This window comes from Formica exsecta, unplaced genomic scaffold (assembly GCF_003651465.1).
Source record: "Formica exsecta isolate Colony F162 unplaced genomic scaffold, ASM365146v1 scaffold105, whole genome shotgun sequence".
NCBI classification, from domain to species: domain Eukaryota; kingdom Metazoa; phylum Arthropoda; class Insecta; order Hymenoptera; family Formicidae; genus Formica; species Formica exsecta.
In genome coordinates, this window is record NW_021848390.1 from 586,055 (window position 1) to 602,946 (window position 16,892).

Genomic DNA, 16,892 nt, shown 5'->3' on the forward strand with positions numbered 1-16,892 from the left:
CGATACTTGTCGCGATCGCGTTTAGGAAAGGAATTTTACGGAGTCTCGCACTGCTACATTACTGCTCGAGTATCGGCGCGCGAATGATAACAAACACGTAAGAAAGGAATTTTAGCGTCTCGCCCCACTACAGTTCTAGTCAAGTGCCTTCGTATGAATGATAACAAAGCCGTGATACGTAAACAATAGCGCGCCAATGTTTACGCCGTCAAGTCCAAATACCATGTTAGGTATTGCTAATTCGCTGCCGAAATATTTTACGTACTATGATATATATATGCAAAATATTAAATTATATAAGTATTTTAAATTATGGATCAATTATTTATTAAGCGATTAATGTATCACGGGGCTTATTGTTACAAATAATTAACATATCACGGAGCTTATTGTTATGTTAATTATTCGATTTTGCAATTCGATCGTTTTACAACACATTCACATTCCAAATTATATCTAGATCGTCGAAAAGTCAAATGATATAATATCGTGGACAAAATATATTTGATTCTATTTGTTGTAAAGAAATAATTATTCGTAAAGATCGCAACAAAACGATAATTCACAATTTAAATTTCTGTCACTTCGATTCTTACTTTGAGAAAGATTCTTACTTGCATTTTATCGGTTTGAGGATAATTTTAATGGATTAATGAGATCTTTGCGACTAAAATGACATCAAACATAACATAAATTAAATAATTTTTAGTTAAATTAATAATAAAAATTTTGATCACATATTTAACTAAAAATTATCCGGTTTATATATATATGGGAATATAAAGATATATCGGATATAAAATATAGAATACATAAATACATAAATTACGTAAGATTAAATTTATTTCATAAACGTACAGGGATTGTCAGCCAAATATCTATCAATAAATACATGTACACAATTAATTACTCTCTTCAGCCGATACTGTGATTACAAAGTATCAAATCAATCAATGTAATCAAATCAAACAAAGTACAAAATTATTGCTGAATTTTTTCCATACTATGACTGCAGAAAGAGCGCAGCGACGAGACACGTTATTACCTGATCGATATAAATAATTTAAAATCTTATTTTTATACTAAACTTTTGTGTACAATACAATTGTGCCACAGATAAATTTAATTTTATAAAATGTAACATATTTCGCACTAATATTATAATACCAAATAATATTGTACAATAAAAACTTGACGCAAATTATTCACACGATGTATGTATTTTATAGATGAGTATACTCTTTCGGTTCTTTGTTCGATAGGCTTTTAACATTGCGTGTCCAAAATTCTACATTTATTTTTATTACTAGAGTCAGATATAAAATAAGCTATTTGATTCCTCATGTAAGTGCATGTATCTCAGAGATTGCATTTATATTTCACAAACTGTTATGAAATTCTCCGATGATCACATTATTCAGAAATTACTTGTCGTACGAGAAAGTCATTTTGTGCAGGATGGGAAGATTAAAGATATAACAAGTTGACATAATCATGAAAATTCGCACAAAATATCGACAGAGTAGTAAATTATAAAAAATTATATAAATCCAGAAGAGAGAATAAATTACAAAATTACAAGTCTAGCAAGCTCGATGAATTGAATAATACTCAGTCGAACATATTATAAAAATTATAAAAAATATACTCCCTTTATACTGTAAAATATAATTATATAAAAATTGTAGAGAATTCGCATTATATAAATTATAATTCCATTATATAATTCCGAAGGGATCATGCAAATTTTGTTTGTAAAAGATTCTCTGTGATCATTCAAGAACCAAGAATCGCCACGTAGAAATTTCGTGTCCTTATTTGGCACGTGTCTCGTCGCTCCCTCCTTGCTACGGGAAGTATAGAAAGGAGAGTGAGTACGTGACGCTGATGGACGATCATGATCACCATGTAGGTGTCAGGCTGACCGCGATCGCTTTAGAGGCGGATGCCGCGGTTGGTGCTGGCCACGTAGTTGAGAAGCTCCTCGGAGTCCTCGCAGACGAACGGCTTCTCGTGGTAACACGCGACGTCGTGCCAAGCGATGCCGTCATTGTACACGTTGTTCAGGACGGCCAAGCAAGACTCGGTAGTGCCGTTGATGTCGTACTCGGCATTGTCCGGCTGCCTGGCCTTCTTGTGGCCAGTCTGCGACCACGGGTTGAAAGACCAGCCTGCCGGTGCCTGGTTGGTGGGTGCCATTTTCTCGCGATTTGCCGACCAGAACCAGCCGTACAGAGACTTGGGCTCGAGATCACGACGGTTCTCGCAACCCTTAAAGTCGCAGAGACGTCCGGATGTCCAGATGTATGGAACATCGTCTAAAAGAAAATAGATTTTGTATATATAAAGAATTGGAAAAGGACTGATACTTCTTTGGATATTAATCTAATAGTCATTAAAGTAGAACTTTTAAATTTTTTTTTTAGAAGATTATCCGAGAAAGTTGGCATAGCCAAAATTAATTTTGAGCGATATTGAGCGCAATCATTGTTAAATTTAAGAAATTATGGCTATATTGTTATTAAGTCTAAAATTGGAATTTGAATATATTCTCGTATTATTCTCTTTTAAAATATGTAAGAATGAAGACTGATCGATATTTTACTCCGAGAAAGGAGAGAAGTATTTATTAGCACTACCAGGGACGTTGACCTTTTGCAAATTCTGATTGAGTGAAAGTACGATTTTATATAGGAATTATCCTAGATTTTAATTCATTGCACAGATAATGATTGCCGATATAAAAGATTTTTAAAACACGTCATTGATTCAAAAAGCGGGTCTTGTGGCAGGTTCTTGAGCGAAATCAACTCATTGTCAGTGGCACCTTACTTTCGCCGGACCGCGAAAGGATTCATGCACCACGCGATTCTGTTATATAAAAAGATGAGATTCTCTAGCCTCAACCCACTTCAAGACCCCGCATTACCTTGAAAACTGTCGTATTATACTCATCGACTCGCCTCCATCGTGATGAATATCGCTCGTGACGAGCACGTATCATCGCGCGATTGTATGATAATTGTGATTAAAGCGGCAGCTTAATCCAACAGATATATTCCCATAATTTGTATTAATTCATGGTTCTTGGTTAATCAATTTCCGTATAGTCATGATTAACGATGCGATTTTATTTTTCTAGAATCTTGATTAATTCATTCTTCAATTAAATATCTCGATTTTAAATGTAAAATTAAAAATAGCGGATTAGAATATTTGTGAACATTGAAATTATTTTCTTAATTAAATTTACGGTTTATAACAAAAATGGAAATATTTTTATCAACAAGATATAGATATTGGCAACTGCTTATCATACTTTACACTACCATCCAAGCTTACGATCTTTTCTAATATTAAAAGAAAACAAGAAGGAAACGGCGTACTAATAAGAAGTGAGTAAAGTTAGGTAAATTCTAGACCCTTCGGTTAATTGCAGTTTTACTCCTCGAGTGCACTTAAGCGCATCGCGCTGCAGCCGAAAGGTCGTAATGAACAGGGAGAGAAGATAAGGGAGGAGGAAGAGGTCTTGCGGGGAGCGCATCGTCGTTAATCATTCGAATCCACAACGAAGTGATGCTCGACGTCGGACCGCTCATTTCGAAATATTGCCAAATGATTATCTCTCCGGATGAAAGTTGCCGCGGTAAACCGCCGGTGTCGATATCTACAACCTGCTACCGTCGTCGTCATTATGGCTATATACCGTCTGGAAACTTTCTATTGCAAATGTATAAAAGGCCATTGTGTCACAAAAATAAATCAATTTGCCTTCTTATGATTCTCGATCGATTCTCAAATAAATTCGAAAATTCGCAACAATCGATGCCGATGCGTCACACGCGTGCATTCTTCTTTATTCATAATGGGAACAAAAACGAAGTATCTTTTTCACATTGATTTTACGATTGGAACAATGAGGATGATTCACAATAGAATAACGCGTATATATCGGCACATTTCATTAGAGAGTTCGAGCATCGCGAAATAAAGTTACTTACTCTGTTGTATAAGTTTGAAGATCATGTTGTTCTCTTCTTGAGTTTCTATCGAGACAAGATCCATACAATATTCCCTGCAAATGTTCCTACCGTCTAACCAGTCTCCTCTTTGATTAGCATGGGCTGGCACGTGTCCGCTATAGAAATAATTGTGTCCTCGGAAATTGAACTGCTTTGGCCCTGAAAAGCATTTTAAAGTTATTTTAATACTATTCTGAGAGAAAAATATCCAAAATATTTCAAACATATATTATACTTTTTTTGACAAACAAGGAAATTGAAGTAGCATTACTTTTTTATATACATTGCATCGTGTCTATAAATATGAAAGATATTAGCTTTTTTATTATCATCAACGCATTATTGACAGAGATGTTATTTATAAGTTTGCAAAAAGAACAGTAAATTGACGATTATATCAAGCATCGCAATCGCGTATTTCTTTTCTATTAGCAGATACTCGATTCGCGACCTGTGGTTAATAGTTCAGGGGTCAAACCGCTGTTGTGCGATGACGTAATCTGTAAATCTATGCTTCTCGCGAGTAAAAACGTGTCTGGCTAAAGCCGGCTGTTTCTACTTGGGAGAGCGGTGGAGTCATAGCCGCAGAAAGTCATTCTCATCCACTTAAAAAAGTTAATTTTTTGTCAATTATTAACGCGCTATGTCGTACTTAAATAGTCTTTTACCAAACATTATCGGACATATGTAGACACATGCCGTCTTGATCAAAATCGTTAAAGTTGAAACACGCTCGTATGTCGTTGTAGTTTGCGAATAGAGAATCTGTAATCAGCGGCAACACAGTGGCGGCGCATCATTATCGTTTGCTTTAAATGTCAACGATCTCTTATGCTTTTTCCCGGTATTTATACAACTATGTCTCTTCCCATCCACGATTTACACAGTATGTCTCATCATGAGCGCCTAACGGCGTATTACGAAACGTATACTCGCACATTTTCGCATTATAAGAAACATATATATATATGTATATATTTTTATTCTATCTTTCTATCTTTTTTGCTTTCTTGCTGTGACATAACGTTTTATATTCTGCCGCGTACACGATCTCTTTGCCATGATTTTTCCTCATCTCTTTCGTTTTCTTTTTCTCGGTCTTCCCTCAAGTCGACTTGTCGAGTTGTTTCTATGTTCGTCGTGACATTCGTAACCCACATTTCGCTGTTATTACTGCACTGACATCGCGTGATTTTATATGGTTTTAAATATCCTAGAAATATATTTTATATGCCTCTTCAAATATAATCTCTAAGAGTATAATGTCTCTTCAAATAAATATTTTAAATGGCAGAGATTTAAATAGAATTTTCTAAAATTTGGAGAGATACATGTAAATTTCAAGCTTGCATTATGAAGAAACTTATTCTGGTAAAATCAAATCTGGAATTCTGCTGATATGTTTGCCGGAATATTTTTAACAAACATTATGCTTATCTAGATAAAAAACAGTATCGAGTTAGCTATTTATGCGAAACCAGATAAATCGATCTTATTACGTAATTCAATGTTCGGAAAATATTTCGAAACGCTGCATGGATATACATTATAATATGCAATGATATTTCTCTTCTATAAGGTTCGAAGAATCGAAGAACATATGCTAAGTATGTAATTTATATTAATATTAATTAAAATAACCAGATTTGTGCGATGTTTTTGGCAACTTGTTGGCAATGGCACTATGTTGATTAAAAAAATTTATTGCATAACGTTTTATATACATGACGTAAGAAATAGCCATTAAATTTGAATAAAACAACAAATCATCAAGTTGATCTCCGGGCATCTACGCCCTTTACGTTTTACTGCTTATATGTCCTTGCTCACGTACGTTTTTAGTCGATTGATGATTTCGCCTGGTATTCGCCAAGGATTGAACACGCTAATGTCAAAGGTCGATAACGCGTCAATGGCAATTTTACAAACGGCCGCTATTCTTTATACATTTCTTATAATGTTGTAATTTAACAAATGATCATTTTCGCGTAGCCGCATTCGCAGCCTCGGTTAATCTGTAAACGAATAATAACTCAGCAAAAAAAAAGAGACATGAGTATGCTTGTCTCGTTTGGTATATCACGGAAAAACGGTTATAATTTCATATATGCATGAACTATACTCACTGCAGAGAAATACTTGAAACAATCTTTTGCGGTTGATATTTATTCTTATTGTCAATCACACTTTGAATTACTTATCATTGTAGTTTTTGACAGAATAATAAATGGAGAGAGAATTTAGATAAAGAAAATATGTTTTGCCGAAAAGAGCAGCAGTAAGAATTTTAATTCAAATATCTCTTTAAATAGAAACAAGATTTCTTTGCGTCAACCATCCATCTGCTTGGTTAATTCGAGGCTCGTGCTTAATTCGAGACTCCGCCGTAGAAAGGCAAAGTGCGATTGTGTTGCACTTGTCGAGGAAGAAGAAGAACTGTCTGTCAGGCTTTACGACATAGGACAAAGTCGTGATTCCCGTTGTCAGTATAAATTTAACAAAGATTTTATAATAGAAAATAAAGAATTATATCCCGGTTGTATCACGCGTTCTGCTGTCCATGGCGTTTCATATCTACTACTTGAATGCATTTCGTAATATATAAGCGCTCTGATTATTGATTCTCTTATATTCTCTGTCCAATTTATGTGTGAATATTGTATAAAGATTTAATAGTCATATCTCTGAATTTAAATATTAAAGGCATATAAAATAACATGTTATTAACACAAATAAGATTAAAAATCATCTCAACTTTTTTTTTAATATATGTATATATACATACACATCCATTTCCAATATTCTATTGTAAAACATGGTTAAATATGAATGACTATCGACATCAATAATAATTTCTTAAGAAAATTGACGACGAGAAAGTGATCTTAGATGGTTCGCGAATATTAAAAGCTGTATTAAATAGTCGTTAAATATAACTTTCATATCTACTACTTTAATGCATTTCGTAATATATAAGCGCTCTGATTATTGATTCTCTTATATTCTCTGTCCAATTTATGTGTGAATATTGTATAAAGATTTAATAGTCATATCTCTGAATTTAAATATTAAAGGCATATAAAATAACATGTTATTAACACAAATAAGATTAAAAATCATCTCAACTTTTTTTTTAATATATGTATATATACATACACATCCATTTCCAATATTCTATTGTAAAACATGGTTAAATATGAATGACTATCGACATCAATAATAATTTCTTAAGAAAATTGACGACGAGAAAGTGATCTTAGATGGTTCGCGAATATTAAAAGCTGTATTAAATAGTCGTTAAATATAACGAGAAGCCGCGTTACGATAGATTAATGGTTTGACTGTAAAAACTTTTACAGAGGAGTAATGTTCGACGATGGTAGTAATATATTTCGAAGTAATATATTTATTAATAACACGAAAAAGAAAACACACGGCATATAATTAAATTTATCACTGTTGCACACAACCGTCGTACTTAGAAAGTAATTTACGCTTTCATTGATCGAAGTCACGTGAAGTGATTTCAATGGAGTCATGTAGTATGTTAAATGTAGAGATGAGTTAGCCGTAGTTACATGAAACTGACACCGTGATTGCATCGAACGGAAATCTGCATGTACATATTGTAAAACATTATACAGTGGCACTACAGCTGTCATCGCATGGCTATTCTCGTCTAGATCGATAATCAATATTGAAACTTACGATATATAACGATACGGTGTATTACGTAGCTGTCCATTGTTATCAATGTGATAAAATACAGATTAATACGCTAGAAAGCGACATAAATATTATACTATATGAAAAAATAATGAGAGAAGGAGAAAAATATAAAAGTCGTATATATATTTGCAAAAAAAGAAATAATTTTATGTTGCGAAAAACGATAAAGACAGGATGAAAAAAATGCAAATAAAATAATATAATGATCTATTAAAGCAATTAGAATGTAGACACACCTAATGTAAGAAATATTTTGCAATAAATTTCTTTTTGCATATAATCATAGAAATTATAGATTAAGATTCTCTCAACTGTTACGTGCTGCGTATTGTGCGAATGCAAACAACATTACACATGTATTATTGAAATAACGGTACACAGAATGATTCCGTTCGTGATTATATCATCATTATATGCAGCGGATTTATTTTCACGCTCGCACGCAATGACGGCGATGCATCCGCATGCATCGAACAAAAAAAAACGTTTGCCTCCTGTCGGATAATCGCAATTTATGGTCGTTATATCATCGTTCATTAAACATTTATGCCCTTCGCGCGTCTTACGCGTTTGTGTCAAGGAACTTGCAACGATAATCGCTTCAATCGTACGAGCTGTTGTTCACTGAGAATCATAGCGCATAATGTGAATAAAATGATGAGATAGTCGAACATTATATATCTATAAATTTGATAACAGATTATCAAAAAACAAATATTATAATCTATCTTTGAAAGAGTTTTGTTATTAAAATTACAATCAGAGTTTTACTGTCGAACAACTGTTTTCTACGGATGTGCAATATTTTTCTTAGATACAAACTTTATCTTGAGACGGAGAGAAAGTGGATTTTGTTAGTAATGCGACTATGCGCCATCGATGTGTTTCGACAGCATTCGATTCACTTCCGGTGTCATCATTAAGATCAAGGAACTAATCTCGAGGGACAAATCGGTTATTTGAAGGAAAATATTGGCGTTTAACTGACTGTTTTTCAATGATGGAGAAGCTTTAGACGTCACTTAATTAGCGATATAACGAGCGCATACATTAATGAGTAAGATTCTCTTGTATGCATGCAATCGCAACCTATCTCTACTAATTGTCACGCAAGCGGATGTCAATCGTATCTATATGTTGTTCTGTGTGTGAAATTCGAATCGCGAGATTCGCATGCTCTCAGGAATGATGTGTCATCTTTAGTGAAATGCAATGAAAAGTAAGATAAATATTTGAAAGCGATTTCTTCGAAGGAAATAAAATTATTATATTTTTTGTTATAATATTTCAATCAATTTTGATATAATATATATATATATATATATGCTATATCAATCTAAAAAACTCAATCTTTATATTATGATATATATATCATGATATAAAAATTGAGTTTTTTAAGTGTTTTACAAAACATAGTATCGCAAACCATTCGCGTTGAGACATGAAGCTACAATTATCGATTTATGATAGTTATAGTAATAATTAATTTATCTGTGTTATTAAATTAAAAATAAAATTAAAAAATCTATGATTAAATAAAAATATTCTTGCATCCATACTTCATGTCGCTTTATTGTTAATTCAATCAATATCGGTTAGCATTAATCGTAATTAACTATATTGCCTATCATATTGATCATATTGTGTGTGTAATATAGAAAAAATAAACAATTCGTTAAGCTATTTATCAATTTAATCACGCTAATGGTATCGTTTCAAAATTGAGCACACTCCACCAGTGAATTCGTCGAGAATCAATTTCTCGTTCCCAAACGGGATCAGTGGGTCGACGGTAAGTCGTGAATAAACAACGTTCGAGCACGGAGGCAAAGGAAAAGGAAACTCTCGTGGCTCTCCGCACGAGCTGCCAGGCGAAGGTGAAACTTTTTCTCTTCGCGCGACGGGTCAATGGGTCCTGGTACAACTCGTCTCGTATGGGGATAATGGTTTTCCCCGTGCTCTTTCCTTCTTGATTTTTGAAGACAGCCAAACATTCGCCTTATCAGATGAATGTTTGATTTTCACGAAAAAATTGTCCTGATGATTGTCCTCTAATGATTTGATTCGATTTTGATGTATAAACTCTCTCTTTTGCATTTCACCAAAAACTATGCTTAATCCAAATTTAGCTTTTTTTAGAGTTGGATTTATAGTATTTTAAAGTATCCCAAAATTAAAATCAACAAGTGATATTATTTTACATTTGCTTTTTCTTTAGCGATTTTTCGATTTTTTTCGTCGAATTGCGATTTAAAAAATTTATACAATATATTTATATAAATCGTTACATTTGTTCAAAAGTATGTACACAACGACCGTCGGAAACAAAATCGTTTTCCAAAATTCTCCATAAAAATTCCTTCTTGCGAAAAAATTGCGCGTGCTCGAGAAACATTTTAAAAATATTTTTTAACGTAGGTATAATACATATGTACGCGAGTATTTTCACATATGACATTATGAAAATATATTTTTACAGACGAGTCATGGGGACTGCTTGTTAAGCGGCATCGCGCCGGGGGGATAATCTCCATAGAGCGCCATTGTTTAATTTCGCAAGCAGTTCCTGACATTTTCGTGGCGATGTAGCGCCGGCCTTCTGTAGAGTTGTCAGTCAGTCAACCTCACGCCGAGTAAGATTGCAACAGCTGATCGGTCAGCCACACATAAGGCGACTTAATGGCGATTTGTTAGCGACGGTCTTTTATTCGGCGTCAGCCGCATTGCGTAATTGTGATTAACAGCGGTATAATACGTCGATTAAACTTATACGCGATTGTCCATCTCGGATTTTTTTACGCTACGAGTTTGCGAAATTATGTCGGACGTTCTTATCGAGCTCTGTCGAGTCGATTGTGAGATCTCCTAAAATCGTTGCTATAAAACAAACAGTAGCATCTTGCGCAAAATATACACAGAGCCCGTTTATTTAATTAATTATCTGTCATTATATCTTAATTACATATTAATGTCCCGAGGGCCACATTTAGCGTATAAAACAAGAAAGATGTTACATAAGCATATTGTTTGTTATTATTCATCTAAGATCATTGCTAGTCTTGCTAACGAAAGATCAATACAGTTGCCAAGCCTAATCTTCGCGTTTCGTTGTGCACTTATAATAATACCACAGCCTATGTATCAACGACTTGATATAAGATAGATTTTTATTTCGCGCTGAACTCGACAGGAAAATTCGAAAATCGATTACCGTATCTTCGTGTGTAATTACAATATGCACGCGAGAGTAATATGATAAAGCATGCGGACATTTAATCGTATATCTTCACCGTAATAGCACCGTCGGACAACGGTTTAATAGGCCGATGGGTATTATATAATATCCATAGGCCAATACTTGTTCACATGTTACTCAACAAGCGTGTCATTATCGCTCGCCTTAAGTATAAGATATGCATACACATTACGTATTCCATTGTGTTATTAACGGCTTCGCGATAATTCCCGTAAGTAAGTTTACAAAAATTAAACACACACAATGTTCCGTTAATCTTTTATCTTGATTCGACGAAAAGATTTAGAAGTTCTGACACACCAAGATTTAGACTGATATCACTGGATATATGATCTATATGGCAGTACAATGACGTAAATCATATATAATAATAAATAATAATGAAATTATATAATTAGAATTATAATAATAAAATGTTTGTAGCTTTGTTTCTCTGACGTAATTATTTTAACGCCATGTGACATTTTAGATTTTACTCTTCAGTCAGAGAATTTTCAGAGATATCTTTATAAATTGTGTATATATATATATGTAGCATAATTATGTAGTTAAGCGTTTTGCATTTTTTCACTACACGTAACTAAGGTTCGTGCCAGTTTTTCTGCTTGCATTCTTTTACGCGTGCGTGTCTGCATTGACACGCTTATTATATACATTTTTTCTCGGCGCGAACACAAGGGAATCACGCTACACCTGATTATTATTGACTTGGTCGCTAAGATTCATCCTGTTATCCTGTCAGCGCGATCGGGCATTCCAGGAGAGCGAGCATGCAATCATTAGGTTGTTAGGTGATTGTGGTCGTATCCGAACATCATTACGTTGCACCATTGCGGCAAAGCCGATTCACTCCCACGACCTACTCTCCTCTCGCACCTCTCACGTTATTAAATACCGTGGAAATGCGACCATTTGGAAATTCCGTATTTCTCACCCTCTGTCTCTCCGTTGCACTTTGACTCGCAAATGCGTTGCTCTACATTCTTGCGCGGTTTCGTTTTCCTATAATTCTTTAATACGTTGCCGTGCAAATGTCTGTTTCTCCCGTTAAAACGCATTTGCCCTAACATTTGGCGCTGTCTCTATACGAAGTAAACTTTCTCTACATTATGATATATAGGAAAAGGCAACAATTTGCTGATTAGAGTTAATCAAATCGTCGGTGCAATAATTTACGAGTGCTTTTTTATCTATATTTACAGCCAATATTATTAAATGAGAATAATTAAACTAAAATTATTATTAATCTTCTTTGAAATCGATAATATATTTTGATGAACTAAGAATTAATAATTATAAACTGATGACACAATATTAATAACTCGTAAGATATCTCGCGAACATATTATCATTTGAATAATTTGTATCAATGTCCTTGCTATGATGTCGTTAATGAAGATCTTATTGAATTAATCTGTTGCGTTACAACAATACTAAAACATCCTTTGCGAAAATTATTAGATCATTGTCTGATTGAAGATAAAACTAATCCAGTGATATTTAACATCAGTATTGCGTTTTACAAATGATCATTTCATGAACATTGACCGCAAGACTAAATCAGGATATCATCACAATCTAAGAAAATCGCCACTTAAACGAGTAGAAAGCAAAAAGATGATTCTCAGAATAATTTAGTTGCAGAAATGCAGTAGATATTTATTGCATTGCAGCAGCTATAGTGACACACTAGTCCTTTGCAAAAAAGTACAACTGTTATTAATATTATTTAATTATTTTATACATTATTTTATTATTTTTCTCTTTAAGAGTGTGTATCCTTTTATATATTATATTTTCTCAAATATGAATACAGATATATTGTATCTCATAAAATAATGAAGCATCTATTTTAACACGATTTTCGAAATCGAATTTACTTTAATAATAAGTGCCTCATATCGTCGCTGAGACGCGACTGACTTCTTGATCGAGTGGCGCCGAGAAAGTGTATATCAGACAAGATAAAGGATCAGCAAGAAAGTTCGTCACGCAATGATATCGGTTGAATCCGTTGGCAATAATAAGTGGACGCAAAAACTGGTACCCATGGCGATCAAAAATGAATACCCGGGGCGCGTGCTTACACAAGAGTTGAGAGAGGCTCGTCTGCTTTTAAAAATACACTCGTACCTCATGAAATTTCGCGAGGGATAGGGGGAAAGCTTCTTAGCGTATATCAGCATTGTAACCTCGATTCTTTTGAGATGGCATGGCAATATCGTGCCGAGACGCACGATCGCCTCTTTTGAAAGAGAATAACGATGAAAGTCCGTGCCGCTGCATTTCGCATTTTTTTTTTTTACGGACGTTTTACTCGCTGGTGATCTAATCGAAACAGGCTCAGATCTCGTGGATGAAAATTCATCGATTGGCAGCATTTACACGCGTAAGTAATCGTTTGATAATCTGTGTTTTATAATTACGATGTTAAGATTATCATAAGATACCGCTGAATGATCTTGATTACGCGAAATAATGAATTATCAAGTTCTGTCAAATAATTTCTGTAACTATTCACTAATTGCGCAGGTATAAGATTATCTCTCTTAGAGATTTTTTGTGTAAATGTAATAAATTATTATTACTATATTATGAGAGTGAGAATCATGATAATAATTATCTCGTAGACAAATATTTAATTATTTTTTAGCTTATGCAACAAATAGATGAATCTATGATTTTCTAGATTTTAGTGTAGAATATTAGGACTAATAGGACTTGTAGGTAATAATTTTTAATTTTTCAAGTTGTTAATTTTTTTGTAGCGCTTTATCATTGTCCGCACAAGCCATTATATGATTAGCGTTTGACAGGATGCATGTATGTCAAAAAGTACTTACGATTTGCACATTTTTGCGGTATCGGANNCGGAAGAGACAAGAATCTTCCAGGTCGGTTATTGCGCGGTCCAGATTCATTGATAGCCGGCTCGGCGTTGACAAACGCCGCGAGAAGCACCACAGCCAGTGGCACCAAAATCATCTAGATGACAAAATATTAAATAAATATTAGTGTTACATAATATTTAATATCATATTGGATAATCAGCTAATTTTTTAATTTGCGATAATTTTTGTAATTTTTGCAACTATGGAAATGTTAAAAATGTATTGTCTGGCTTTGAATAATGCATATATTTAAAATAATATAATTAATAATGTGCCTTTTTTGACTGTCAAATATTCTCTTTACGATATAAAAATTAGAAGCAGAAGAAAAATGATAATAAATAAGTCATACAGTAATGAATCGGCACCAAATATGTATTATGGGCAACACGAAATGCTTACAAATCGTCAGGCAAGCGTATACAAAATAGATAGATAGATCATTTAAATATCAATTTAGAGATATTCAGACATTGAAATTTCATTGACTTATTATGACCGGTCGGTGAGAGTTTCCTACGTAATGGCGTTGACATGTACAGATACGCAAGTGAGACTCATTCTGCCGACACAAACAGTTCCTTTCCATCAGGCAGAAGTTTCTCTTAGGGAGTGTCTTGTCTAATGAAGTCGCAAGACGGTTTTTTTATGCATAGATGCCGATATTATCCGTATGTTACATGATCCATCAAATCGCGTTCACGTCCGATTAGAAATTTTTCCGACAAACGTTGGAAAACAACATTGAAAAGTATATTATCAATATATCATCAATTATCTAAATTAGAATTATTTAGGAGCAAAATAAAATTACAAAAATAATAGTTTCTCTTAAAACCTTATCTTATAATTTATCTAATTTATAAGGTATCTTATAATTTTTATTATTGCAAATTATTGGAAACAGAGATTTAATTAATGTTATTTATAACCTAATAATTATGATATAGTCTGTATATTATGATGTAATCTTAATCTTATATTGTTTTTGTCATATTTAAATATTTTTTCATATCGCTATAATAGAAATGTTACACCGTATGCCTACCGAGTGTACAAAACAAATAAGATTTCAATTTTCAATTTCTCAACAGATTTTATGGGAAATCCGATAATGCATGGACGCATTGATTTTTAAACGCGATCAAAAGTTAGAAACTAAAAAGATTAAATCTCGCTTATTATTAGTTCGATTTTCGATGCTGTAGATAGAGGAGAAAGTATACTTTACCTTAATTAGGTGCGTATGTATATGTAGCGATTCAGTTGTCACAAACGATTATAAAAATTTTTATCTATTCGCAGCATCGAAATTTGAACTCACCAAAAATTATACCATAGGTTTCAATCCTTGGACTACGTCATTCAAACAATCGACACTCACCTTGTATCACTTATCTCTTTGTAAAGTACAGATAGACGTCAAAGAGACGACGGTTAAAGAAACGTGGTCACTGATAGGGGATATGGAGAGACAGGCACCTTCACCGTCGATTATATAGAAATGGTCCCCACCAAGCAGTAGACTCATCCCACCCTTCGCTACAAACGAAGGACCCAGCAGAAGACGTTCTGATGAATCTTCTGAATGAGACCTTAGTCGGATAATTAAGGGTTAGAGATTTCGATCCGATTTTCTCGTGATCCTGAAAAGTGTGTGTCCTCGTATCAACGTAATTGGCTTTACATTTTTTCTTTTTTCTCGTTGTGCATCAAATTTGGCGCGTCTTTAAGAATTATTTAAAAGGACAGAATAGAGGAGAAAAAAAATTGAAGATATTTGTGCGTCTCTATTTAAATTTTGTAGATATAATTCTAACGATCGGGATTATCGTTCGACAGTACGTTAATTCGATTGAACTCAAAGCAATCGAAGCAATCGATCAATGTTCAGCTACGTTTTTATCACGTGGTTAATGATAGGATAGATTGAAATTAACAGCTAATAAGTCAGAATAAACTCTTTGTTCCCACAACCATACCAGCACGATATTGTCGGTTACGCGATCGGCAATTTATAACTAATTTTTTTATATCTTCGAAGCTATATTAGCTAATGTTTCAATTTATGAGTTTAAATTTCTTGGCAAAAATAATCTTTTAACATAAAATTTCTATTAAAATTAGTCATACAAAATGTTTTATTAAACATTTCTATATTAAATGCATAATTTCGTCAAAATCTTTTTATTATCATAAGAAATTTTCGATATCAAGCATTATTATAAATTTTTTAAGTCTCTAAAATATCTTTTACTTGTTGATTTAGATTGGCATAGAACTTATCGTGCAATTTATTGGAATTTTTGTTGGTTTATTTAAACGCGCTGCATCTGTTTATTAGAAGTCTTGCGTTAATCGATGTCCAGCCTAGAAAGAGTATTTTGTTCAGACATTTGTCGGAGTGTTTATAGTTGCTGTGAATTCAAGACGAAGTAGACGTCGCGATAGCGGCTGTATTGGTAGATGAAAAGACTTTCCATTTCTTTGAGTCTTAACTCTAGTGCTGTGAATAATCGACTGCATGTATTTCTCGTTTCATATGTTAATATTAAAGTTTTTCTAGACACGATGAAACGAAATTCTCTTCCTTTGACGAAACAACAGCGTAAAATGATCATTGAATTCGTTTATTGTTGATGACATTTATATTATGTAATGATATATATGTAATAAATATATAAAAGCTAATAAATTAAATATAAATTTCAAAAATTAATGCATAATTTTAAATACATATTTAAATACATATTTAGATGATACCTCTACATGTTGTGTCTATATATTATATAGACATATTACATACACATGTGTAAAAAAAATATTTCTATATGTGTATGATACTTTGTATCAATAAAATATAGAAAAATATATGCATCTTTCATTTCTGAATACTTCAGAAATATCAAATGGTTAGCGCGAGTATCTGTTAAAAATTTAATGCTTTATGAAAAAAGTCAAATATCTAAACATACAAAATATGATTTTTATTAA

At 33.3% G+C, this 16,892-nt stretch overlaps 1 protein-coding gene across 1 annotated transcript; it reads right to left on the minus strand.

Moving 5' to 3' along the window:
- Positions 1–826: 826 nt before the first annotated feature.
- LOC115233503 lies at positions 827–15,380 on the minus strand. Its single transcript, XM_029803990.1, has 4 exons — positions 15,283–15,380; positions 13,851–13,992; positions 4,002–4,181; positions 827–2,318 (listed from the first exon to the last, which is right to left on the minus strand). The coding sequence occupies exons 2-4, from the start codon at positions 13,990–13,992 to the stop codon at positions 1,936–1,938; spliced, it is 705 nt and encodes a 234-aa protein (XP_029659850.1). The 5' UTR covers positions 15,283–15,380; the 3' UTR covers positions 827–1,935.
- Between the last annotated feature and the right edge of the window lie 1,512 nt (positions 15,381–16,892).